Here is a 27172-nt window from a genome sequence, read left to right as displayed (position 1 = left end):
GGCTGGACGACATCACATGCTTCAACTGTAATTTTTGAGGCTTAGACGTGGGTAGATTCTTAAGGTTGGGGAGCGCTTGAGACTAGCGTCAGTAATAACATGGTGAAACTCCATTTCCTTCCTTTTTACTTAAAGTTACAGAAATTAGTCGGCATGTAGGAAAAATGGGAATCCCAGTTACTTGGGAGGCTTGAGACGGAGAATCGCTGAACTCAGTGAGGCAAGAGGAAGCTGCAGGAGGAAGCAGATTGCACCACTGCACTCCAACAAAGGGGAGCAAGATTCCGCCTCAAAAATATATATGTATAAGTTAAGGCAGGCGGGTGGTCTGTAATCCCAGCATTTTGGGAGGCTCAGTGGTAGGGATTACAAGGTTTGAGATCGAGACGCATCTCCATGCACAGCAGTGGAAACTGGGCTTCGGCATTAAAAATACAAAAATTAGCTGGGCTGGGAAGGGTAACCCCAGGAATCCAGCTACCCGGAGGCTGAGGCAGGAAAATGGTGTGAACCTGAGGCAGATGATTGTAGTGACAAGATTACTACCACTGCACTCTAGCCTGACGACATAAGATCAAGGCCTCAAACAATGTATATATATATACATATTTATATAATGTGTGTGTGTATATATATGTGTATATATATGTATATATATGTGTGAAATTTAAAAAAATTTTTCATTAATGTTTACCTCATCAAAGTTTTTTTTCCAATAACAGCTTTAGGGAACTCTAATTCACATAGTCATCCACACTTAAATATACAACTCTTGGTTTTATTTGAAAAAGAAAAGAAAAATAGTAACCAACACAACTCCCTGATTTTAGTAGATCATCACCATAGGCAAAACATGACCACTGTGTAGAAGGGTTTTAGGGGAACAATTTATGTACCTGTAAGAAACCCCATATCCGTCATCCCCCAAACCTCCATCCATCCCTGGAAACCAGTAATTGATTCCTTTCATTCAGATTGCCCGGATATTTGCACTTACATTAATAATGGAATCACACAACATATGCCTGAGTTGATGATGCCAAGCAAAAAGTGATGGACCATGCTATGGCTGATTTAAAACATATATGGTCTTTTGTGAACATACAAAAATTTTAACCCTGGTCCTTTTCAGACCACATCACTCTCCCTATAGGCCAGATCACCACTCATCATGTTAGGAAGCAAAGTTCCACAGCTTATTCCTGCTTTTTCCTTCCTCCCTTCCTCTCCTTCCTCCTTCCTCCTTCCTCCTTTTCTCCTTCCCTGGTTTGAATGCAGAATAGTCACTGCTCACGCAGCCTTAGGGTTCAAACGACCTCCGCTTCAGCTCCCCCAGTAGCTGGGATTACAGGTGTTCCACCACACTGGCTACACACTTATTTTTGTAGTGATAACTTCTGCTGTTGCTCTGACTGGTCTCGGAATTTGGCTCAAGGCTAGTCTCACAGGCCTCCCATGCTGGGATTCCAGGTGTGAGCCACCCAAGGCCAGCCCCCTTTTTCCACTCCTTTCACTGTCTCTGTCTCTCTTGAGCTTTTGTCCCTCTGTCTCTTGCTCTCTATCCCCATCTCTGTCTCTGTCCACCCCTGGGTCTCCCCCAAGGCTTCAGCGTCTCTGCCCTCTTCTCCTCTCCCACCTTTCCTCTAAGCTCCTCTCTCCTCCTGCAGACTGGAGTTCCGCTCAGCTGGCCGGGTCTGATTGGCGTTCTCCTCCCCTCGCCCCCAGGTCTGCTCTTCCGCTATCAAGACCTACCTGATCGGCTGGAGCAGCTCTTCCCGGGTTGCCCAGCCTGCCCTGCTGGCGCCGCTGCTTGGCCGGGCTCCCGGGCTTCGCCTGGGTTGTTCCTGCTCCTTCTCTCACCTCTTCCCGCTGAGGCCGTGCAGCACAGACGCCTTTCACACGCCTCACTGCTGGCCCGCCTCACTTCTTACATGATCCTGCCTTCTTCACTTCTTTCCGTGAGCGCGCTTTCACGGGTCTTTGATTGCCGCCGCAGGGCGGCCAGATTGCCGTCAAGCCGGGGCTCACTCGTCACAAAGTCTGCCGGGCATGCCCCACCTCCAATATCGCCCACCCCCAGCAGGCTCAGGCCATGCAAGTGAGGGAGGCTTCCCAAGACCCAGCAGCCCCACCTATTGGTCACCTCAGCAGGAGGAGAGCTGGGGAGCAGTGCAAAATAGGGCCACCATCTTTGTTAGCAGAGGTCACTTCAGCAACCACGACCTGCCAGCCCCTGTCGGTAGGGAAAAGACCCCTGGTACTGACAGATGCCCCTTGTTGCTAGCGCTTGTCACCCCGCAGTATGGTGAACTGCCCCCTGTCGCTAGGAAAAGGTGGTAACTTAGCAACCCTGTGCCACCCCTCTGTTGCCACGGAAGTGTCACCCCCAGAACCAGGTTGTTCCTGCTTGCTGGGGATGCCATCCTTTGGTAGTGGTGGGTCCCCCTCTGTTAGGGAACGGTTCCCAGTAAATGAACATTGCTATTTTCCATAGGGGAAGTGATCCCTAGCAACAGTATCACCTTTCACAGTAGTTTTGCCTTGTTGCTGCAGATATGGTCTCCTGGTCATGCCTTGTTGCTAGGAGCTAGCACTGCTCCATCCCGTGGGATCCTCACATGGCAGCCCTCAGCTGCCCTCTGTTTGCAAGGAAATAGCAATTTCCCAATCCTGACCAGTGCTGTTCCCCAGCAGAGGGCATGCCATTCCTACCAACTGTGGTTACACTGTTGCTAAGGAAGCCAACCTCCTGCAGGCACCCAGGTTGACCTCTGTTGCCAGAGGAGGCTCCACCCCCTGTCCCCCAGCACCGGTATTGTTAGGCAGCATGTGTACTGGCCATAGCTGTGGACTCTCTTGTGGCTGAGGAAGAGCTGTTCTGTTGCTAGGGGAAATGCAGGTCTCGGCAACCAGGAGTAGACGTCTTTGTGTTCCTCCTCGCATGTAGTCAGATTTCTAGGGGTTTGGATCGCGTTGGGGAACAGCCCATCGATGTAAATGATGAACTACCTCCTCTGCTAGTTTTGTCCTGTCGTCACCAATCACATTTCCCTTTGTGGTTGGGGCGACACCCCACGTGAATTTATTACCATTGCCTCAATGTCAACCATGCTCTTGATTCCCCAGCTGCTGACAGACGAGGTCCTTCTTCAGTGAATCCAAGCAGGAATTGAAGGTTTTTCTAAATTCACATGGTCCACCAAAGCGATTATTCCTCTCTCCATCATCAGAGGCCACCAAGGTTTCTATGGTGGTGGGCTTGCTTCCCATGCTGGGGCTTGCCGCACCAATGATTTAGGGAACCACTGTATTGTTAGAAGACACTTCCACAATTATCATGAATTAGGAAAACGCCCCTTTCTTAAAAAGCCTTCTAAATATCCCAGGCTCCTTGCTGTTAAGGAATGCCTTCTGGGCAACAGATCGTAGACCTCAATTGGAAATTGGAACATCTCCCCTTGTGCAACTGCTGAAGCACCTGTTATGAGGAGGGATGATAATCACACCTCCCTTGGCACTGCAGTGTCCGAACATTAGAAGGACCTTGAGGCTTTCTGAATTACACTGAGCTTGGTTGTTATAAAGGACTTATAGTTGAGTAAACCAGGCTCCCTCAAGTGGTTTTTCATGGCTGTGGGTAGTCCTTAATAGGTACCCAAAGAAGAAGAAGCCCATTGTCAGTGAACTAAAATTACCCGGCCCACCATCGCCCTCCCCACAGGCACCCCTCTCTCAAATACCCTCCTTGTTGCCCTAGCAAGTCTGACAGCCAGAAGGCTGCTGCTCTGGCTGGTTGTGGATCCCTTCCCAGCATCCAAGGACACTGCAGGAAGGCCGAGGGGCTCATTGAGCTGTGGCTGTCTGTCTCCTTACCTCATCCTCCACCCCAGTCCGGGAGAAGGCGCTTCCTCTCTGAGTGACGATGAGACCATCCTGCCAACACCCACTGCCACGGCACAGGATTTCTTTCATGCAAGTGCTGCTATGGTGGCGTGTACTGGAACATGACGGTGCAGTGGTGGCTGGCGCATGGCACTACGGGCACACACCTGCTCATGTCCCAAGGCGGTGTGAGTGAGTCCCACCAGCCTCAGGTGACACTGCAGAACTACATCACCCAGCAAGCCCCAGGGTAGCCTGCAGCTTCCCTGGCTGGGCTTCTGCCCCAGAGGCTCATAGGAGTTGTAGTTTGTTTAGCCTGGTTTTGCCCTGCCTCTAATTAGTGGCAGCATGCTGGTGTAAAACCATTCCCCCTCTCTGGGCCCTCAGTTTCTACTTCTGTAAAGTCAGCCTCACTTGACAGAAGCAATGTACTGAGTCCTCTGGACTCAACAGCCAGCCTTCCTGGAATTTTGGCCATCCAGGTTATGGAAAGAAACCTTGAGGAGTTAGTTGACCTCTTAGTTGCCTCAAGTGTTAAATGGAGTTAATGCTGTTTATTACTGGTTTCATGGGTAGATAGAAGGACTAAATGCGATAAAATGTGAAATGTATTTAATGTGAGGCCTGACAGGTAAGTGCGTGTGCTACGTATTCGTTTTTATTGTTTTTCATTTCTCCAGTATTTCTTGAAAGGAGACTCTGTGCTTGATATTGTTATCTGTGCAGCCTTTAGAAGCAGAAACTCAGGCCAGGCACGGCAGCTCGCGCCTGGAATCCCAGCACTTTGGGAGGCTCAAGCGGGTGGATCATGAGGTCAGGAGTTCAAGACCAGCCTAACCAACATGGTGAAACCCTGTCCTTACTAAAAATGCAAAAAATAGCCAGGCGTGTGGTGCGCACCTGTAATCCCAGCTACTTGTGAGGCTGAGGCAGGAGAATCGCTTGAACCCAGGAGGCGGAGGTTGCAGTGACCTGAGATCATGCCACTGCACTCCACCTTGAGCGACAGAGTGAGACTTTGTCTCAAAAGAAAAAGGCCGGGGGTGGTGGCTCACGCCTGTAATCCCAACACTTTGGGAAGCTGAGGCGGGTGGATCACGAGGTCAGGAGATTGAGACCATCTTTGTTAACATGGTGCAACCACATCTCTACTAAAAATACATACCTGGGCGTGGTGGTGCGCACCTGTAGTCCCAGCCACTCGGGAGGCTGAGGCAGGAGAATGGCCTGAACCCGGGAGGTGGAGGTTGCAGGGAGCCAGCATCTCGCCACTGCACTCCAGCCTAGGCAACAGAGCGAGACTCCGTCTCAAAAAAAAAAAAAAAAAAAAAGAAGTAGAAATTCATAGCCAGGTGCGGTGGCTCACACCTGTAATCCCAGCAGTTTGGGAGGCCCAGGCAGATGGATCACTTTGAGGTCAGGGCAATATGGTGAAGACCAACCTGGGCAATATGGAGAAACCCCTTCTCTACTAAAAATACAGAAAATTAGCCGGGCATGGTGGCGGGCGCCTGTAATCCCAGCTACTCAGGAGGCTGAGGCAAGAGAATCACTTGAACCCAAGAGGCAGAGGTTGCAGTGAGCCAAGGTCACCTGGGCAACAGAGCAAAACTTCATCTCAAAATAAAATAAAACAGGCTGGGCACAGTGGCTCACGTCTGTAATCCCAGCACTTTGGGAGGCCGAGACGGGCGGATCACAAGGTCAGGAGATCAAGACCATCCTGGCTAACATGGTGAAACCCCGTCTCTACTAAAAATACAAAAAATTAGCCAGGCGAGGTGGCGGGCGCCTGTAGTCCCAGCTGCTCGGGAGGCTGAGGCAGGAGAACAGCATGAACCCAGGAGGCAGAGCTTGCGGTGAGCTGAGATCGCGCCACTACACTCCAGCCTGGGTAACAGAAAAGACTCTATCTCAAAAAAATAAAAAAGTAAAAAAGCCAAAATTAATTAATCAATTAAATTAAATTAAAGGCGGAAGGGGAAGACCCAGCAGGGGTAAGTTTTGGGAGTAAGAAGGATGAGGAAACAGGGCTTGGGTTTTATCTGATTGACTTTGAGGTGACTATTAGATTTCCAGCTGAGGTTATTGGATATATGATTATGTGATTCTGACGCTTAAGGGAAAAGTCGCTCTTAAAAGGGGACGCTTGAGTGGCATTAGGTGTAAATTATACCTTTAAAAATTTTTATTATTATTATTTATTGTTGTTATTATTTCGATGCTTTGTCACCCAGGGTGAAGTGCAGTGGTGTGATCTCAGCTCACTGCAACCTCCATTTCCTGGGTTCAAGTAGTTCTCATGCAGAGTAGGCGCAGGGTTTACATACCATGTGGCCCAGGCTATTAGTCTCCCAGACTCTTGGCCTCAAGTGATCCGCCTGCCTCGGCCTCCCAAAGTGCTGGGATTACAGGTGTGAATCACCATGCCTGGCCAAAATTTTTTAATTAATTTTTTTTTTTTTTTTTTTTTTTTTGAGGCGGGTCTAAGCTCTATGCTGGAGTGCAGTGGCGGATCTCCAGCTCACTCACAGCTCAGCCTCGGGTTCGCCATTCTCCGGCCTCAGCCTCCCGAGTAGCTGGGACTGCAGCCCGCCCACCTGGCAGCTATTTTGTATTTCTTAGTAGAGCGAGGTTTCCACCGTGTTAGCCAGGATGGTCTCGATCTCCTGACCTGCGTGATCGCCCATCCTGCGGCCTCCCAAAGTGCTGGGATTACAGGCTTGAGCCACGCCCGGCCTTTTTTTTTTTTTTTGAGGCCGGAGTCTCACTGTCGCCAGGGCTGGAGTGCGGTGGCGTCTACCGACTCACTGCAAGCTCCGCCTCCTGGAGTTCACGTCTCCGCCACTCAGCTTCTCAGCCTTTCAGGCCTCGCCCGGCAACCCACAGAGGTCAGTGCAGATCTGAGCCTGTGATCCACCGCCTGTTTCCAAATGCTGCAGTTCATGACAAGCCACACAATTAATTTTTTTTTTTTACTTTTTTTAAAAATAGAGATGAGATCATGGCTGTGTTGGCAACCAGGCTGCAGCAAACTCCCTGGCCCCAAGCAGTCCTCCCATCTCAGCCTCCCAAAGTGCTGGGATTACAAGCGTGAGCCACTGCATCTGGCCAGGTATATAGATGATACTTAAAGCTCTGGGGCTGAAGCCAGGTCAAAGCCCAGAGCACCCCAGTGTTTACACAAGTGCTTCTCAACTGGGAGCAGTTGTGCTGCTGCTGCACCCCCAGGAGACACGTGGCAATCCCTGGAGACATTTTGTTTTAACTGGAAGGTGCTAGTGGGATGTAGTGGGTGGAGGCCAGGGATGCTCCTAAACACCTTAAAATGCACAGGATTCATCCTTTTTGTTTATTTTACAGCTGAAGTGAAGTGGCATGATCTCGGCTCACTGAAACCTCCCCCTCCTGGGTTCAAGCGATCCTCTTGCCTCAGCCCCCCTAGTACCTGGGATTACAGGCACATGCTACCATGCCAGGCTAATCTTTGTATTTTTAGTAGAGACCGGGTTTTGCCACATTGGCCAGGCTGGTCTTGAACTCCTGACCTCGGGTGATCCACCTGCCTCGGCCTCCCAAAGTGCTGGGATTACAGGTGTGAGCCACTGCACCGGCCAGAGGTTTTTTTTTTTGTTTTTTTTTTTTTTTAATCATCGGGTTACTTTTGTGCTTCTAGCACTCAGATGTGTCTCAGGGACAAGTCAGTGACCACGACAGGAAAGACCTCCCTCAGGTCACCGTCTGTGGCAAAGCTCACTGATAGATACACAGATGGGGAGTGAGATGGACAGCGATTTCTCTGTCATTGATAAAGATGGGGTGAGAGCCTGACTCTGTAGGTCTTCAAGGGTTAGGGAATGAAATTTACAGGTATATGAGGAGAGGGGACCAAAACTCTGGGTCCCAAAAGAGGAGGCGACCGAGGCTGGAGATTTCCGAGTCTTCAGGAGGCAGGAATTATATTCTTGAATCCCTGAAGGAAGAAGAGGCTGGGACTCCGAATCCCGGGTCCTGAGGGAAAGGATGGGAGGGACTCTGGGTGGGAGGAGATGAACTGGGCCCCTAAAAAGAAAGGAGTAGAGACTCCTGGGGCCCTGAGGGAGGAAGGGGGACAGGCTTCCGAAATCCTGAGTTCCTGAAGGAAGAGGGGACCTGGGCTGTATAGAGGAATGGGAGGCTGGGGGCTCCTGGTTTCTTTCTTTTTTTTTTTTTTTTTTGAGGCGGAGTTTCAATCTCGTTGCCCAGGCTGGTGTGCAGTGGCACCATCTCAGTTCACTGCAACCTCTGCCTCCCGGGTTCAAGTGATTCTCCTCTGCCTTAGGCTCCCAAGTAGCAGAGATTACAGGCGCCTGCCACTACATCAGGCTAATTTTTGTATTCTAAGTAGAGACAGGGTTTCACTATGTTGGCCAGGCTGGTCTCGAATCGAACTCCTGCCCTTTTTTTTTAAGACTGAGTCTCACTCTATCGCCCAGGTTGGAGTGCAGTGGTGCAACCTCAGCTCACTGCAATTTCCACCTCCCTGTTTCAAGTGATTCTCCTGCCTCAGCCTCCTGAGTAGCTGGGATTACAGGCACACACTACCACGCCCAGCTAATCTTTTGTATTTTTAGTAGAGACAGGGTTTCATCGTGTTAGCCAGGATAGTCTCGATCTCCTGACATCATGATCTGCCCACCTTGGCCTCCCAGATAGCTGGGATTACAGGTGTGAGCCACCGCGCCTGGCCCTTTTTTCTTTTTAATAGAGATGGAGTTTCACTATGTTGCCCAGGCTGGTCTTGAACTCCTGGCGTCAAGCAGCCCTCCCACCTCAGCCTCCCAAAGTGCTGCAATTACAGGCGCCAGCCGTTGCCCCCAGCCTCCACACTCTTGAAGAACCAGAAAACCAGTGGTCCTCCTTCTCAAGAAAACAGGACTTGGCCAGGTGCAATGTAAATCCAGTATTTTGGGAGGCCAAGGTGAGAGGATCACTTAAGCTCGGGAGTTCGAGACCAGCCTGGGCAACACAGCAAGACTCCATCTCTACAAAGAAAAAAAAAGAGGCTGGGTGCAATGGCCCACCCCTGTAATCCCACACTTTGGGAGGCCGAGGCGGATGGATCATAAGGTCAGGAGATCAAGACCATCCTGGCCAATGTGGTGAAACCCCATCTCTACTAAAAATACAAAAATGGCCGGGCACGGTGGCTCACGCCTGTAATTCTAGCACTTTGGGAGGCCGAGGCAGGCGGATCACAAGATCAAGAGATCGAGACCATCCTGGCCAACATGGTGAAAAAAATTAGCCTGGCATGGTGGCACACACCCATAGTCCCAGCTGCTCGGGAGGCTGAGGCAGGAGAATCACTTGAACCCAGGAGGTGGAGGTTGCAGTGAGCCCAGATTGCGCCACTGCACTCCAGCCTGGGTGACAGAGCGAGACTCCGTCTGAACAACAACAAAAAATACAAAAATTAGCTGGGTTTGGTGGCGCTTGCCTGTAATCCCAGCTACTTGGGAGGCTGAGGCATGAGAATCACTTGAACCCAGGAGGCGGAGCTTGCAGTGAGTCGAGATCCAGCCACTGCACTCCAGCCTGGGTGACAGAGACTCCGTCTCAAAAACAAAACCAAAAAAAAAACCACTGGGCTGAAGAATTAGACTTGTTGGTCCTGGGAGAGGAAGGGCAGTGGAACATAAAATGTTAAATCTTTAAAGGAGGAGAGGGTCTTCATAGGACTGTGAGTGTGTATGGGAGGCTGCGAGCTCCTGGATCTCTGAAGGAGACCTATAGCCTCTACCTTCTGGAGCTAGGGGCATGGTTCTGAGCGGGGAGGGCCTGGGGCCTGGTCTCCTGGGTCTGAGTGGGGAGGGCCTGGGGCCTGGTGTCCTGGATCTGAGGGAGGAGGGAGGGGTGGGGTCACAGACTCCTGGGTCACTGAAAGGGAGGGCGAGTGGGAGCCACTGCACTCCTGGGTCTAGGGAGGAGGGGCTGGAGCCCCGGACTCCTGGATCTGGTGTCAGTGGGCACTGGGGACCTGGACTTGCAGGTCCTGACCCCCAGCCTCCTCCTCAGGAGCGCCTGGACCATGCTGCTGAGCGCCTACTGTCACGGCCTCCACCGGGCTACTACCTGAGCTTCCTGACCATCCCTCTGTGCCTGGCTGCCGAGGGCCGGCTGGAGTCAGCCCTGTGGGGGCGGCTGAGCCCAGGGGGCCAGAAGGCCTGGGACTGGGTGCACTGGTTCCTGAAGATGCGCGCCTATGACTACATGTGCATGGGCCGTGCTCTCGCGACAGCCCGGTGCTAGGCCTCAATCTGCGCTTCTGTATCCACTTCCTGGCCCTGGCAGCCCTGGGGCTGGGGCTGGCTTTGGGTGGGGGCAGCCTTGGCCCGGTGAGGAAGGTGGCATCCCAGCCCACCAGCCTTGCCCCGGAGAAGCTCCGGGAGGAGTAAGCTCCGTGACGCTCCCCTCTGCCAGCTGGTCCCGGGAATTCTGTGAATCAGGCCACTGTCTCCTCCCCAGAAAGAGTCTTTACCTTGGAGAGGGTCCTGGAGAGAATTTCCTTTTCCCCAGCTTAATACTCTGCCTGCAACTGAAGCAGACCTGGGGGTGTCCTCCCTGCCCTCCGCCCAGGGACCACCTCCACTCCTACAAAATCAAAGTTTTGTCCAGACAAGAGTCTCCTGGGCCCCTGCTCCAGCCTCTGGGTATCCAGAGAGCACTGTACTTCCCCAAAACGGAAGGGGCCCCTGGGCAGTGGGTTTTGGACAAATTCCCTTTCTTTGCATCCACAATGTGGGGTCAGAGCTTGGGGGCAGGTCCTGGGAGTGGGAAGCCTCTTGTGTCTTTCGCTCCACTTTTAGCTCATTGCACCGATATTGCAGACTTGGAAGGAAGCATAAGCTTCCCATTTCACAAAAACTGAGGTGTAGATGCGTCGGCCTGGGGACGGCCGTCCCATGGCTTCCATCTGAGCCACCTCGGGGCCCCAACGCTCCTGGCACCCTCTTCTCATCCCTTGGCCTATGACAGGTCACCATGTGTAAATCTTTCCCAATAAAGTGTTGCACAAGGCATTGTGTCTGTGCAGGTATCTGGGTGATAAGCTTGGGAAGGACTTGGAGCCACGGGGAGTCAGGGTGAAATTACCAGCTGCCCAGCCCAGGAACCAAACTGTCAGGCCTGGGGCACCAGAGGGACTTCAGCTCCCAGGACACCCAGCATCCATGGCCCTGAGCTTAGGAAGTGTACCTTACTCCCTCGAGACCCACCTACTGTGAGTACACACCTGCCCCGGGCCCCTCCCTTACCTGGGGCAGTGTTTGCTGGTGGCCACTAGAAACAGCCCAGCCTGGGGCCATGGAAAGAAAACCCAACCTTGGAATCAGAAGCCTGGGGCTCCTCCAGGGGTGGCTGGCCCCCCGGGAGGCCAGAGGAGGTAGGGATGCCAGGAGAAACTCAGATCCATCGGACCTTCAGGCTAGGTGGGAGTCCTGCGGGAGGAAAGGCCTCCTGAGTCTAAGGGCTAAAGAGAAGGTTCACTTCCTGATATTATGGGGGAGAAAGGAACTGAAGGCTGAAACTCTGGGGTTTGAGGAGGAGAAGCCTAGAGAACCAGGCTAGTCTGGAAGGAGGGGAGGGCTGAGGGCTGGGAGTTTGGGTGTCTTGGGAATAGGAAGAACTGGGTTCCACTGAGCTAGAAGGAAAAAGGAGAAGTTAGGGAGACTGGGACTGTCCTGGAGTATGAGGTCCACGCGCCCTGGGGATGGAGTTGAGGACTGTGGGCCCCTGGGTCCAGGGGAAGTAGAGATTGGCACCCGGACTCCTGGGCCTGAGGGAGGAGGGGCTGGGGACCTGGTTTCCTGGTCTGAGGGAGGAGGGGGAGCTGAGGCCTGGGGCTCCTGGGTCTGAGGGAGGGAGGGGCTGGGGTCTGGACTCCTGGGTCTGAGGGAAAGAGGAAAGGAGCTGAGACTGGACTCCTGGGTCTGAGGGAAGAAGGGACTGAGGCCTGGTTTCCCTAGTCACAAGGGAGAGGAGAATTTGGGCCCAGACTCAGGTGGCACAGCCCTGCCCTCCCAGGCCACTCGCTGTCCTCTGTGCTGGACAGAACTGCAGATGCTACCTTAATTCACGAGGCCCTGGGGTGCTTGCTGCCTTGGGGGTGCCCGGAGGAGGGAGGGAGGAGAGAGCTGGAGGAAGGAGCAGAAGGCCTTCACAGAAGTCACCCAGACGGAGCTGCAGGACCCTCACCCTTCCCAGGAACTGCCCTGGCCCATGCAGGCCAGACGGGCACACAGGTGAGGCCCCACCTCGGCTGGGTTGCTGGACGGGCCCTTCTCCCATACATGGGCCATGGAGGTCTCCTCCCTCTGTCCTCTGCCACTCCTGGCTTCTGGGGCCTCTCTCTGCCTTGCTCAGAGCACTTTCCTCTTGGTTCTTTTTTTTTTTTTCCCTCGTCTTTGTCTCTCCTTCGGACTCCAGGTGGGGTGCTTGGAAACCAGGGTCCTGCGCCTGCCTCCAGGACAGAGTGCTGTTCTCCTCCAATGCATCTCTGCCTCTCAGTTTTTCTCTGTGTGTGTCCAAAATCTGTTCATATTTATTTCTCTCTGCTTTATGCCTTCCTTCATCTTTGCCTCCTCTTCAAAGCCTCCCTCTCTTTAACTTCTTTCTTTTCCCATTCTCCGGTATAATTCACAGGGCCCAGTGAACCCAATGAAAATGCAGGTGCCTCCTTCAAAAATGATTGTGGGCCCGGCACAGTGGCTCACACCTGTAATCCCAGCACTTTGGGAGGCAGTAGTGGATCACCCTGAGGTCAGGAGTTGAGACCAGCCTGGCCAACATGAGAGCTGGCTCTGCAAAAAGTAAAATTAGCTGGGTGTGGTGGCATGTGCCTGTAATCCCAGCCTTCTTTCGGGAGGCTGAGCTGGAGAATTGCTTTAACCACAGAGATGCAGTTTGCAGTGAGCTGTCTCGGTGCCATTACCTCAGCTGGGTGATAGAGCGGGACTCCATCTCAAATATAAATATATATATAGTATATATATGGAAAAAACAATAAAAATCAACAATATATCACCACTCCCCTGCTGATCAGTGGCGGGATTGTGCCTGTGAATATAGCCACTATACTCCAGCCTGAGCAACATATCGAGACCCCATCTGTATCTTTTAAAGTAATAATCAGGCAGTAGACTCGGCCATAATCCCAACTTACTTTGGGAGGCGGGAGGCAGATGAGGATCACAAGGTCAGGAGTCAAGACCATCCTGGCTAACCACAGTGAAACCCGTCTCTACTAAAAAATACAAAGTTAGCCAGGCGTGGTGGCGGAAGCCTGTGGCGTCAGCTGCACAGGAGGCTGAGGCAGAGAATGGTGTGAACCTGGGGCCAGGCTTGCAGTGTGAGCGAGGTCAGCCACTGCACTCCGAAAATACCTGGTGTGTGAGACAAGACTCCGTCTCAAAAAAAAAAAAGAAAAGAAAGAAAAGAAAAAAAAGTAATGAAGTAACAATATGACAAAAAAATACAAATTAAAAGAACAGTTATCTATATAACATTTACCTTGTATGAGGTATTGTAAGTAATCTAGAGGTGATTGGTTTTAAAGTGCATTGGAGGGCTGGGTGTAGTGGCCCACACGGGTAGCCCCAGCACTTTGGGAGACTGAGGCGGGAGAATTGCTGGAGCCTGGAAATTTGAGGCTGCATTGAGCTATGATTGCGCCACTGCACTCCAGCCTGGACAACAAAACAAGACGCTGTCTCTGAAAAATCAGATAAAAAATAAAATAAAATTTGAAAAACCACAGGAAGATATGTGTAGCCTGTATGCAAATACTATGCCATTTTATATACGGAATTTGGGCATCTACAGATTTCAGTATCCTTGGGGAGTCCTTGAACCAACCCCCATGGATACTGAGGGACGATTGTATTTATAAAGTGAGAGCCCAGATAAACTCCAGCTAGGGCAAGCGGCACAGCATGACAACACCCTGTGCGTCCCTCCCCTGACACCCCCTTTCTCCTCACGAGGAGATGGTAACCTTCTCCCCCAACATTTTTTTTTTTTTTTTGAGACAGAGTCTCGCTGTGATGCCCAGGCTGGAGTGCAGTGGTGTGATCTCAGCTCACTGCAGCCTCCGACACCTGGGCTCAAGAGATTCTCCCACTCCAGCCTCCCGCTTTGCCAGCTCTGTGCTCTGCAACTTTGTACAAATAGAATCATGCAGTCTTCAGTCTTCTGTGCTGTTTTCTTCTGCCTAGCATTAGGTTTCCTTCTTTCTTTTTTCTGAGAAGGAATCTCACTCTGTCACCCAGGCTGGAGTGCAATGGTGCCATCTCCGCTCACTGCAACCTCTGTCTCCCAGGTTCAAGTGATTCTCCTGCCTCAGTCTCCCGAGTAGCTGGGATTACCGGTGCCCACCACTAGGCCCAGCTAATTTTTTTTTTTTTTTTTTTTGTATTTTTAGTAGAGGCAGGATTTCACCATGTTGGTCAGGCTAGTCTCGAACCCCTGACCTCAGATGATCCACCCACCTTGGCCTCCCAAAGTGCTGGGATTACAGGCGTGAGCCACCGCACCCAATTGGTTTCTTTTTTATTGCCACAGAGTATTCTATCTTATGTATAGGCCACAATTTACTTCTCCATTCTACTTTTGGGTTGTTTCTACATTCGGATGGTTCCCAGTCTGGGGCTGCAAAACCCCTCATTTTCTGCCTGTTGCCCTCCCAGGCAAAGAAATGCCAGGGACCAGGTGGTCTATGGCTCTGGAACTAGGAGGGACCAATGGGCGCGGCTACTTTGGAGGTCCAAGGAGAAAACAAAGGAAGGTTTGCGAAGCCTGTAGCCCTGGTCATGGACACTGAAGAGGATTGGGGGTGCGGTGGGGTTCGGATGATGTCCTGGGGGCAGGGCCTGGACTCCTGGGTGTGAGGGAGGAGGGGCTTGGGCCTGGATTTTGGGGTCTGAGGGAGGAGGGGCTGGGCTCTGGACTCCTGGATCTGAGGGAGGAGGGGCTGGGATCTGGGTCTGAGGGAGAAGGGGCTGGGGGCCTGGACTCTTGGGTCTGAGAAAGGCACGGCTGGGCCGGGCGCGGCGGCTCACGCCTGTAATCCCAACAGTTTGGGAGACCGAGGTGGGTGGATCACCTGAGATCAGGAGTTCGAGACCAGCCTGACCAATATGGTGAAACCCCGTCTCTACTAAAAATACAAAAACTAACTGAGCATGGTGGCGCGTGCCTGTAATCCCAGCTACCTGGGAGGCTGAGATAGGTGAATTGCTTGAACCCAGGAGGCGAAGGTTGCAGTGAGCCGAGATCGCGCCACTGCACTCCCGCCTGGGCGGCAGAGCGAGAGACTCCGTCTCAAAAATAATAATAACAAATAACAATAATAATAATAAAAATAGAAAGAAAGCAAGGCACGGCTGGGCCCCCAGTGCCGGGATGGGAGGAGCTGGTCCTGCTCCCGGGAAGGAACCTGAGCCTCTCTGCTGCCCCCTACAGGCCAGTTTGGCGCCGGCACGGAGTCCTACTTCTCCCTGCTGCGCTTCCTGCTCCTCCTCAACGTGCTGGCCTCTGTGCTTATGGCCTGCATGACGCTGCTGCCCACCTGGCTGGGAGGCGCTCCCCCAGGCCCTCCCGGCTCCAACAGCTCCTCGCCCTGCGGCTCCTATAACCCCCACTCCCAGGGCCTGGTCACCTTTGCCACCCAGGTCTTCAACTTGCTCTCAGAAGTAGGTGCCTGGGGCCCTGGGAGTTTCCCCCGCCCAACTGTGAGCCCAGTGCCTTCAATGACACGAACATCAAACCCTGACCCCAGACCCTGACTGTGCAGCTCCAGGAGCCCCGCCTCCTCCCACAGTGGCCCCCGCGCCGCCTTCCCCCACAGGGTTACCTGGAATGGTCCCCTCTCTTCTATGGCTTCTACCCGCCCCGCCCACGCCTGGCGGTCACCTACCTGTGCTGGGCCTTTGCAGTTGGCCTCCTCTGCCTCTTGCTCATCCTGCATCGGTCAGTGGCACCTGCACCCCTGACCCCGCGACGGGACGGGTTGGGGTAGGGAAGCAAGTGGTGGTGGCAGAAACTCCCTCCCCAAGAATCCTCAGTCTTGCGGTGTAACCCTTTCTTCTGTGTGAGTTCAAATCAAGGTTTTGTGCTGGGCGCGGTGTCTCACGCCTGTAATCCCAGCACTTTGGGAGACCGAGGCCGGCGGATCACGAGGTCAGGAGATCGAGACCATCCTGGCTAACATGGTGAAACCCTGTCTCTAATAAAAATACAAAAAATTAGCTGGCTGTGGTGGCGGGCGCCTGTAGTCCCGGCTACTCCGGAGGCTGAGCCAGGAGAATGGTTTGAACCCAGGAGGCAGAGCTTGCAGTGAGCCGAGATCAGGCCACTGCACTCCAGCCTGGGCGACAGAGCAAAACTCTGTCTCGAAAAAAAAAATAAATAAATAAAATAAAATAAATAAAGGTCTTGGGATTTTTTTTTTTCCATTTGTTTTTGTTTGTTTTTGAGACAGAGTCTTACTCTGTCACCCAGGCTGGAGTGCACGATCTTGGCTCATTGCAACCTACACCTCCCCGGTTCAAGGGATTCTACTGCCTCGGCCTCCCAAGTAGCTGGGTTTACAGGCTCCTGCCACCACGCCCAGCTAATTTTTTGTATTTTTAGTAGAGACAGGGTTTTCCCATGTTGGTCAGGCTGGTCTCAAACTCCTGACTTCAGGTGATACACCTGCCTCGGCCTCCCAAAGTGCTGGGATTACAGGTGTGAGCCACCGCGCCCACCCTGTTTTATTTTTTGAGACAGGGTCTCACTCTGTCACCCGGGTAGAGTACAGTGGTGCAATCATAGCTCACCTGAAGTCTGGGCCTCCGGAACTCAACTGATCCTCCCACCTCAGCCTCTGGAGCAGCTAGGACCACAGGGACGCACCATCATGCCCTGCTAAATTTTTTTTTTTTAAATGTTATAGAGGCAGGGTCTTGCTAATGTTGCCCAGGCTGTGCTCAAACTCCTGGGCTCAAGAGATCTGCTCATCTCAGGCCGGGCGCGGTGGCTCAAGCCTGTAATCCCAGCACTTTGGGAGGCCGAGACGGGCGGATCACGAGGTCAGGAGATCGAGACCATCCTGGTTAACACGGTGAAACCCCGTCTCTACTAAAAAATACAAAAAACTAGCCGGCCGGGGTGGCGGACGCCTGTAGTCCCAGCTACTCGGGAGGCGGAGGCAGGAGAATGGCCTGAACCCGGGAGGCGGAGCTTGCAGTGAGCTGAGATCCGGCCACTGCACTCCAGCCTGGGTGACAGCGCGAGACTCCGTCTCAAAAAAAAAAAAAAAAAAAAAAAAAGAGATCTGCTCATCTCAGCCTCCCAAGGTGCTGGAATTACAGGCATGAGCCAATGTGCCTGGCCAAAAGTCAACTTTTTTTTTTTTTGAGATGGAGTCTCACTCTGTTATCCAGGCTGGAGTGCAGTGGTGCGATCTCAGCTCACTGCAACCTCTGCCTCCTGGGTTAAGCCATTTTCCTGGCTCAACCCCCTAAGTAGCTGAGATTGCAGGCATGCGACACCATACCTGGCTAATTTTGTATTTTTAGTAAAGATGGGGTTTCACCATGTTGGTCAGGCTGGTCTCGAACTCCTGACTTCAAGTGATCCACCCACCTCGGCCTCCCAAAGTGCTGGGATTAGAGGCGTGAACCACCGCGCCCAGTCAATTTTACTCTTTTTTTTTTTTGAGAAGGAGTTTCACTCTTGTTGTCCAGGCTGGAGTGCAATGGTGTGATCTCCAGCTCACCACAACCTCCGCCTCCTGGGTTCAAGCAATTCTCCTGCCTCAGCCTCCCAAGCAGCTGGGATTACAGGCCTGTGCCACCACACCCGGCTAATTTTTAGTAGAGACGGGGGTTTCTCCATGTTGGTCAGGGTGGTCTCGAACTCCCAACCTCAGGTGATCTGCCCGCCTCGGCCTCCAAAAGTGCTGGGATTACAGGCGTGAGCCACCGCGCCTGGCCCAATTTTACTCTTTAAAATATATATATATTGTAGTGTAGTGTCTCCTTAGCCCAGGCACTGTACTAGGACATGGAGAACCATTTGGGAGTCCCCAAACATATGTACAGCTTACCGTTTAGTAGGGGAGATACACTGTGGGACAGACTGTTAAATAGACAAGCAGGCTGGGCCCAGTGGCTCACGCCTGTAATGTCAGCACTTTGGGAGGACGAGGCATGTGGATCACCTGAAGTTGAGAGTTTGAGACCGCCTGACAGACATGGAGAAACCCCATCTCTACTAAAAATACAAAATTAGCCAGGCATGGTGGTGCATGCCTATAATCCCAGCTACTCAGGAGGCTGAGGCAGAAAAATTGCTTGAACTCAGGAGGTGGAGGTTGCAGTGAGCTGAGATCGGACCATTGCACTCCAGCCTGGGCAACAAGAGCAAACTCCATCTCAATAATAATAATAGTAATAAAATAAACAAGCAAATCAACTATTTGAGTTTGGGAGCAATACTATAGAGAAAACGAATGGGATGTGAGAATAGAGAGCAAGAATCAGCAAACTTTTTCTGTGAAGGGCCAGGAAGTAAATATTTTCGTCTTTGAAGGCCTTGCAGTCTGGGACTCAACCAAACTCTGCCACTGTAGTGCAAAAGCAGCCACACACAATACACAAATGAGTGGGTGTGGCTGTGTTCCAATAAAACTTTATTTACAAAAACAGTGGTTGGCCCAGATTTGGCCCATGGCGTCTTGTTTGCCAACCCCTGTGATACAGAATAATGGGTAGGGACCCTCATTAGATGGAGTGGTAAAAGCCTTTCTATCTGGAGTAAGGGACCTGCAGATGAAGAGAAAGAGAAGGAGCCAGGCAGGTGAACAGCCAAGCCACCAGCATTCCAGGCAGAGGGAGCTGCAAGTGCAAAGGCCATGTGGTAGGAAAGAGGTTTGAGGTGTTCTGAGAAATAAAAGGCCTGTATGAGAAGAAGGGGCAGGGCCAGTCGCGGTGGCTCATGCCTGTAATTTCAGCTTTTTGAGAGGCTGAGGCAGGCGGATCACTTGAGGTCAGGAGTTTGAGAACAGCCTGGCCAACATGGTGAAACCCTATCTCTATGAAAAATATGAAAAGTAGCTGAGCATGGTGGCATATGCCTGTGGTCCCAACTACTTGGGAAGCTGAGGCAGGAGAATCAGTTGGACCTGGGAGACAGAAGTTACAGTGAGCCAAGATCGCACCACTGCACTCCAGCCTGAACAACAGAGCAAGACCGTGTCAAAAAAAAAAAAGACAGAGATTTAAGCTTTGAGAAGTAGGGAAGGGTCAGATCAGGTAGGCTCTGGCAGGTTATGCTAGGAAGAAGTCTCAATTTTTTTTTTTTTTTTTTTTTTTTTGAGATGGAGTCTCGCTCTGTCGCCCAGGCTGGAGTGCAGTGGCCAGATCTCAGCTCACTGCAAGCTCCGCCTCCCGGGTTCACGCCATTCTCCTGCCTCAGACTCCCGAGTAGCTGGGACTACAGGCGCCCACCACCTCGCCCGGCTAGTTTTTTGTATTTTTAGTAGAGAGGGGGTTTCACCGTGTTAGCCAGGATGGTCTCGATCTCCTGACCTCGTGATCCGCCCGTCTGGGCTTCCCAAAGTGCTGGGATTACAGGTGTGAGCCATGGCGCCTGGTGTGCCCCCGTCTCTTAAGTCTTTACCTGCCATCTTTTCTGGGTCTCTGTCTTCTTCTCGGGTCTTCCCGCCCAGCCCCCTTCTCTGGGTGCCTGTACTTCTTATGGGTCTTTGACCCCCATCTTTTGTAGATTTAGTTTCTCCTTTCTCACTGTCTTTGTCTCCCTTTCTCCGAATCTCCCTCGGGGGCCTCTGTCTCTCCTCCACATCTCTGTCTTTCTCAGGGCCTCTGTCCCTTTCACTCTGGGTTTCTGCCCCCTTCGCTCCCGGGCTCTGTCCCTGTCTCCTAGGTTTCTGCCTCTCTCTGTGGGGTGCCTGTGCCCCAGGTCTGTCTCTGAATCTCCCTTGGACTTTGCCTTCAATGACTGTAGGTGTCTCCGCCTCTTTGACTCTTTCCCCATCTGGTGGCAGCTCCCCTAGTACCCAAGGCCTTAGGGTTCGTCTTCCCCGTTGGTCCCAATATGAAGGATGCCCCCATAACCCCCGTTCCTGGCTGTCCTTTCACATCCTGTCTCCCCTCTCAGCTCGGTGTCCGGGCTGAAGCAGACACTGCTGGCGGAGTCCGGGGATCTGACCAGCTACAGCCACCGGGTGTTCTCAGCCTGGAACTTCGGCCTCTGCGAGCGATCCCGCGTCTGAGAAAGCTGCGTAGCATCATCTTATTGCCGAATTACAGGTCGTTAGAGGCGGGTTATGCAGGGTAGGACCAGACAGGACTGGGCTGAGATAACACAGGGCCTAACCCGGTGATGGGGCCTCGAGGAAGGCAGCTAAGCAGGCAGCTCCTTCTCCAAGAAAGGCAGGTCCTGGGGAATGAGAGGGTTGAGAGGAGGCCGCGATAAAGCTGCCCGAGATCAAAGGGTGTAGGAAAAAGATGCACAAGGCGCTGGGATGTTCATGCTTGTAACTTGACACTGGAGACGAAGGCAGGTGGATGGCGCAGGTCTAGGAGTTCGACACCAGCCTGGGCAACATAGGGAGGCTCCCTCTCTACCAAAAAAAGTAAGCACAAGAAGCGGGCGGGGCTTTAAGGCAATTTGGTTCAAAGTTAAGTGATGGGGCGGCCAGCGGGGCGTCTTGATATAGATGAACTGGAACTTCAGGCCAGGCATACATGTGAGGCCAGCAGGGGGCAGAGCCACCCTCGGTAGGTCTTGGGGGGTGTTAGGCGGAGAAAAAGCTTCAGTGAGGCCAGGGAGTGCTGAAGATTGGCCGCGCAGGGATGGGGGCTGGGGTTGCTGGATCCGGCCGAAAGCCCAGGAGGGGCAAGGGCTGGCAAAAGGGCCACTGGTTTCTTACCGGCCGGGCCGGGTGGGGAGGCACGGAGACTACAGAGGTTGTTAGCGGGTGGGGAGACGGCTGCATCAGTTCACGTTGAGGAGGATCTCTGGAGAGCCTGGGAACCCAGAGGCCAGCGCCTTGGGAAATGAAGTCCAAGCGGGCATCTCGTGCCTTCAGGTGGAGCTGGAGGAGACAGTGAGTGCGGCGCCAGGCTGCTGTGCGGACTCTGGGCCCCAACCAGGGTTGGTTAGTGCGGGTGCTGCTCCAACCTGCACAGGTGATCCTAGCACTCAGCAGGGGAGGCAACCTGGCATCTACTGGGCTACAGAGACAACCGTGAAGCTGCAGGTCTGGAGGGAGGGGTCTTGGAAAGAAGAGGAAGCCGGGGGGTCCTGGAACCTACATTTCCTACGATGGAGGGAGGGAACGGAAGTTTGGGATACCAGAGATCTTACAGAGGAAGTATGGGAGAGGGTATGTTTGGACCCTGGACTTCGGGGTTTTAAAGGAAGAAGAGAGACTGGGCGCAGTGGCTCACGCCTGTAATCCCAGGACTTTGCGAGGCTGAGGTGGGGTGATCACAAGGTCAGGAGTTCGAGACCAGCCCCAGCATAGAAAATCCGTCTCCACTAAAAATGCAAAATTAGGCACGGTGGTGGTGCGCCTGTAATCCCAGCTGGGAGGCTGAGGCAGAAGAATCCCTTGAACCGGGAGAGATGAAGGTTGCAGTGAGCCAAGATTGCACCACTGCACTCCAGCCTGGGTGACAGAGCCAGACTCTGTCTCAAAACAAACAAAGAAACAAACAAAACAAAAACAACAAAGAAGAGGTCTGGAGGAGGACCTTAAGCTTCAGCTCCTCCAGGACCCCAAGCCTCTACTCATGGTCCACTCCCTCTCCCAGGAGACACCCCTTGTTCAGCAGTTGCCACTGCTGAAGCTTGTCAGTGAATTACCTCCAGATCCCATCTTCGCCAGCTGTGGTCAACTTTGTGCTGCCGCCCGTGTTCAAGCTCATTGCTCCACTGGAAGGCTACACTAGAAGTCGCCAGATCGTTTTTATCCTGCTCAGGTTCCAGCCTCATGGGGATGGCTGGGAATGATGGAGGGAGTGATCAGAGGGATGTGGCTGACAGGTAAGACACGGAAATCCTGCTGATGTCGGATGCAGGATTCAAATCCTGACTCCGCTGGCCAGGCGTGGTGGCTCAAACCTGTAATCCCAGCACTTTGAGAGGCCGAGGCTGAGGTCAGGAGTTCAACACCAGCCTGACAAACACGGTGAAACCCTGTCTCTAGTAAAAATACAAAAGTTAGCCCGGCGATAGTGGCTTCTGTAGTCCCAGCTTCTCGGGAGGCTGAGGCAGGAGAATCGCTTGAGCCTGGGAGGTAGAGAGGAGTGCAGTGAGCTGAGATCACACACTGCCTCCCAGTCTGTCTGACAAGTGAGACCCTGTCTCAAAAGAAGAAAAGAAAAGAAAAGAAAGAGAGAGAGAAAAGAGAAAGAAAGAAATCTGACTGTAGCTGGGCACTGCTTCTTCATCTGTAGAGATGGAGTTTAGATAAAGCTATTCCACTGAAGGGGACTGCCACGTGGTGGGTACCGGATCAGGGTCCATTCTCTGCCTTCCCCACGCCAGGACCGTGTTTCTTCGCCTGGCCTCCCTGGTGGTCCTGCTCTTCTCTCTCTGGAAATAGATCACTTGTGGGGGCGACTCCGAGGCTAAGGACTGCAAAACCTGTGGCTACAATTACAAAGAACTTCCGGTGAGGCTTGACATGGGATCTGCCTGGGACTCCTGGGTCCCTGAAGGAAAGATGGAGCTAGGTGGGTCCAGACTCGGTTTGGGCGGAGGGGAGCTCGGGATGCTGGAACACTCTCCCATGGGTATGAATGTTTGAAAACGAGGACCCCCAGAGAAAGTATTGACAGGGTCTCATGGCTTGCGATGTGGAGACTCGGACGCGTGGGCCTCCAGGTGCTCGGGTCCTGAGGTCTTTCTGACCTATTTCTTCCTTCTTCAGTGCTGGGAGACTGTCCTGGGCCAGGAAATGTACAAACTTCTGCTCTTTGGAAGTCTGCTGGCTGCCTTGCTTGATCCTTATCATCCAGTTTCCTAGAGGTAGAGGCCCCGCCTGCTGTGGCTACGCCCCTAGGACCCAGGCCCTGCCCCATCGCGCTGTTGTTTTCACCGCGCACCTTTTTACTGTTCCCGCCTCTGCCGGTTCCCTTTGCTTGCCCTAGGTCCGCAGATCTCCCCCACTCCCCGCCCTTGTTTTAGTGGGTTTACTTCCCTGTGGCCCCGCCCCTACCGCCGCGACACCTGGGTCCAGTCTAGTCCTCTGGACACACCCCCTTCACGTGGAGTCTTGAAAGTCCCGCCCCTCCTAGATATGCTTGCTTCCTATTGGCGGGCAGGGCGGTGGAGGCGGGAAAACTCCAAGTCGCCGCGCCCCTGACTCGGGCCCGGCCCCGCCCCCGCCCCGTCCTTCAGGCTCCTCTGTGGCCTCTGTCCTGGGGCGCTGGGTAGTCTGGCGCGGACCCAGGAGTTCCAGGTGCCCGACGAGGTGCTGGGGCTCATATCTGGCATGACGGTGGTCTGGGTGGGGAGTTTTTTCTGCCCTTTGCTGCCCCTGCTTAACACGGTCAAGTTCCTGCTGCTTTTCTACCTGAAGAAGGTAAGGGGTAAGGGGGGACTCTTGGGTCTGAGGCAGGAGGTATTGGGGCCCGCACTCCTGGGTCCTGAGCAAGGAAGATCACGGGGGCCTGGATTACTAGGTCCTAAGAGAGGAGGGGGTTGGAGGACAGACTCCTGGATCTGAGAGAAGGAGGAGTCTAGGGCATTCTGACTTCTATGTGTGAGGATCCGGGGACTTAGACTCCGGGGTCCTAGATAAGGAAGGGGCTCAGACTCCTGGTTCAGGAGAAAAGGAGGCCCCGGAGTAGGCGAGGCTGTGATGGCTCACGCCTGTAATCCCAGTACTTTGGGAGACTGAGGCGGGTTGACCACACCTGAGTCAGGAGTTTGCCTTTGCTCAGCCACAGCCTAACATGGCAAAACCAAATCTCTACTAAAAATACAAAAAAAAAATTTAGCCAGGCTTGTGGCGGCCTGTAATCCCAGCTACTTGGGAAGCTGAGGCAGGAATTGCTTGAACCGAGTGAAAGGTGCGAGTGGCTTCGTCGCTACTGCACTCTGGCCTGGTGACAGGCGAGGCTCCCGTCTCAAAACAGAAAACAAACAACAACAGCGAAACAAATTAGCCGGGAGTGGTGGTGCACACCTGTAATCCCAGCTACTTGGGAGGCTGAGACACAAGAATAGCTTGAACCTGGGAGGGGAGGCTGCAGTGAGCGCCACTGCACTCCCGCCTGGGCGACAGAGACAGACTGTCTCAAACAAACAAACAAAAAAGGCACAGACTCTTGCGTTTCAGATCCCCTTTCTCCGTGCCTTACCCCCACCAGCTTACCCTCTTCTCCACCTGCTCTCCGGCTGCACAACACCTTCCGGGCCTCCACGGCGAATTTCTTTTTCCCCTTGGTTCTTCTCCTGGGTCTGGCCATCTCCAGCGTTCCCCTGCTTTACAGCATCTTCCTGTAAGTGCGAGAGGTTCCCGCCTCTCTCCCTCCGTCTCCCCCCATTCAGTGTTCAGACTCCTGGCTCTACTTGAGCCCAGCCTGTCTTGACTTCAGGATCCCGCCTTCTAAGCCGTGTGGTCCATTCCGGGGGCAGTCGTCCATCTGGGCCCAGATCCCTGAGTCTATTTCCAGCCTCCCTGAGACCACCCAGAACTTCCTCTTCTTCCTGGGGACCCAGGCTTTTGCTGCGCCCCTTCTGCTGATCTCCAGGTGAGGTGGGCCAGACTTCTGGGTCTGGGTTTGAATGCGTGTGATCTGGGGGCCACCACCTGCGTCCAAGAGAGGAAAGGCTTGGGGGTGGGAGCAGGCAATGTACTGAGTCTGAGGGAGGAGGCCTAGGCTCCTGGACTGCTGGGTCCGAAGGAGGGAGGTGGGCGGGACTTGGACTCCTGGATCTGAAGGCGGAGGTGCTGGGAGACTGCACTCCTTGGGCCTGGACGAGGAGGGGCTTGGGGGTCCATATCCCTGACTTCGAAGAGCGTGTCAGGAGTGGCTTCCGTTCCTTTCTCCTCCAGCATCCTGATGGCGTACACTGTGGCTCGGGCTAATTCCTACGGACGCCTCATCCTCCTGACTCAAGCATTGTCAGAGAGAGACGGTGAAGCCAGGCAGGACCCCTGAGAGAATGGGGAACACGGAAAGGGGCTGGGGAAGAGGGCTGTCACACCTCCACCTCTCTTTGCCGCAGGAGGCGCAGAATAAAGTCTTCCTGGCACGGCGCGCTGTGGCGCTGACCTCCACCAAACCGGCTCTTTGACCCCCGCGGCTCACGTCCCACTTTCAGACCCCAGGCCCATTGTAAGCCTAGGTCACAACATCTGTAAACTAGGAGAACTGGAGAAGACTCCACGCCCTTCCAGCTTTGGTATCTGGAGATTTCCAGGGCCCCTCGCCGCCACGTCCCTGACTCTCGGGTGATCTTTCTTGTATCAATAAATACAGCCGAGGTTGCTGAGCGCGCTCTGAAATCTGTGTCCTGAGGGGGGGGCAGGGCTACCGCAGGGCAGGAGCCAATCAAATGTATGGGCATGTTTGTCGGTGCAGGCGCCCCTGGGGAGACTTTCCAGCAGTCATAGCAATACGGCGTACATCTGGCGTACCATCAGGGGTGGGCCAACTTATGATTGGTTCAGATCTGTGATAAGAGGCGGTTGCTAGGGGATACCATGCGCCGAACGCCTAACTTTCGCTGTGAAAAGGACGTCTCAGCCAATCACCTGTCGTTACAGGCCAGGGGCCGTGCAATAATTCCGGAACATAATCACGCGGTCGAAGTAGGGACAAGAAAAGGGGGCATCCTCGTCGGAAGTGGTCACCTGGCAAAAGAGAGGCGGGCGTGCCAGTCCTGGACGCTTCTGACGCCGAATATCTTGCTTAAGAGAGCTGTACGTCAGGTTAAGGACAATGTTGCCCGCGTGCGGCGTGACGAGGCCCAGGCCCGGGAGGAGGAGAAGGAGCGTGAGCGGAGAGCGCTGCTGGCTCAGCAAGAGGTAAGCTCGGAGGCCGGCCGGGCCACCGCCGGAGCCAACGCACTGATTGGGACCGGAAGCCCGGAGGCGTTGCGCAGGCTCAGTGTGCCCACGTGTGTGAGGGGTGTTGGACAGGGCGCCGAATCCCTTTTCGAGGACGGTGCTCGCCGCAAACCTTGGCCACTCCACCAAACCTCCCTTGCTCTCGCCTTCGTCTTAGTCTCCCCCCACTGATGTATTTCACATGGCTGGAACAGTGTCTAGCACAAAAAAGCTTAAAAACATTTAATATTAATACATACTTGAGCTTGGACGTTAAAGGAAGTCGGATCTTTTGGTTTGCCTGCGCAGCCTGTTTTATTGAGCACCTGCCTGTGTATGCTAACTGCATGCAGAGCGCCTGACTTGCGGAATCCCCAATAGGCACTGTCCGTTCTTAGAGGGGCACTGTGGCATCTCTGTTGCACGGAGATGGCTTCAGTGTGAGAAGAGCACATTTACAGGAGAGGGGGGCAGGTAGGCTCCACGCCATCGGGCAGGCCAGCACCTTTGAACACATGTACACACAAGCGGGCTTTCTGTGGCTCATGCTTAAATCTGTTTGGTGTACACCCAACTTTCAGTTCCTTAGCTAGTCTGATCCTCCACAGTGGGTGGGAGGTAGTCTGGGTTTTTAGAATCTCTCCTGAACACAGGCGCTGTTTGAAATCCGCGTCTCTGGGCAGGGGACAGGTCAGCGTCGACAAGGGTATTGACTTGGAGCCATGGCTGTGTCTCGTCTGGCCCTAATGCAGTTTGGTCACTGCATTCGGCAGTGTCTCACTTGAGGTTAGGAACCCCTTTGGTTTAGGCCAGGGACCTCCTCCCAGCCATCCTTGATGATCCGTGGTTTACGATTTGAAAGGCAGTTTACAAAACCCAGGCGTTGCCTCATCTTGCCTACCTCACTTTGGCCAGGACAGGTGCCTCTTTTTGAAATCTGAAGTGCTCCACTTTCTTATAACCCCACTGGGCTACTGTGTGTTTGGGCACCACTGACTCTGATTTTGAATTACCTCTAGGTTCTGAATGCCCTGCCTATAACTTTCCTGCAGGCCATTACCAGGAATTCCCTCTGAGAAAGCCAGACATCAGAACTCACTGCCTGAGCTTGAGGAAAACTTGTGATGAGACTAAGTTCTACAGCCCAGCGGACCTGTTCCAGGGAGGCTGGGAGGAAAG

General features: G+C 53.3%; 2 protein-coding genes across 2 annotated transcripts; both read left to right on the top strand.

Annotated features, from left to right (window-relative positions):
• Positions 1 to 4004: 4004 nt before the first annotated feature.
• On the top strand, positions 4005 to 10939 carry MBOAT7 (membrane bound O-acyltransferase domain containing 7). The gene is made up of 2 exons (XM_031660373.1): positions 4005 to 4132; positions 9825 to 10939. Exons 1-2 carry the CDS (start codon positions 4005 to 4007, stop codon positions 10171 to 10173), a joined length of 477 nt encoding a protein of 158 aa, XP_031516233.1. The 3' UTR covers positions 10174 to 10939.
• A 154-nt stretch (positions 10940 to 11093) lies between these two features.
• Positions 11094 to 25450, top strand: TMC4 (transmembrane channel like 4). Its single transcript, XM_031660372.1, is given in 24 exon segments — positions 11094 to 11114; positions 11207 to 11270; positions 11273 to 11305; positions 11947 to 12041; positions 12043 to 12164; positions 14607 to 14752; positions 15382 to 15611; positions 15767 to 15888; positions 20083 to 20191; positions 20329 to 20361; positions 21017 to 21037; positions 21039 to 21141; positions 21144 to 21187; positions 21744 to 21785; positions 21787 to 21911; positions 22480 to 22606; positions 22865 to 22932; positions 22934 to 22961; positions 23333 to 23518; positions 24309 to 24344; positions 24346 to 24440; positions 24537 to 24692; positions 24998 to 25085; positions 25174 to 25450. Coding segments are annotated over 24 exon segments (2160 nt in total). The 3' UTR covers positions 25240 to 25450.
• Positions 25451 to 27172: the final 1722 nt, after the last annotated feature.

The sequence above is a fragment of the Papio anubis genome, chromosome 20, assembly GCF_008728515.1.
Source record: "Papio anubis isolate 15944 chromosome 20, Panubis1.0, whole genome shotgun sequence".
NCBI classification, from domain to species: domain Eukaryota; kingdom Metazoa; phylum Chordata; class Mammalia; order Primates; family Cercopithecidae; genus Papio; species Papio anubis.
This window is presented reverse-complemented; position numbering and strand designations above follow the sequence as displayed.

Coding starts and splice junctions, on each gene's coding strand:
- MBOAT7 (XM_031660373.1), top strand. CDS start 4,005: ATGACGGTGCAGTGGTGGCTGGCGCATGGCACTACGGGCACACACCTG. Junction 4,133..9,824: donor ATCACCCAGCAAGCCCCAGG/GTAGCCTGCAGC, acceptor GGCGAGTGGGAG/CCACTGCACTCCTGGGTCTA.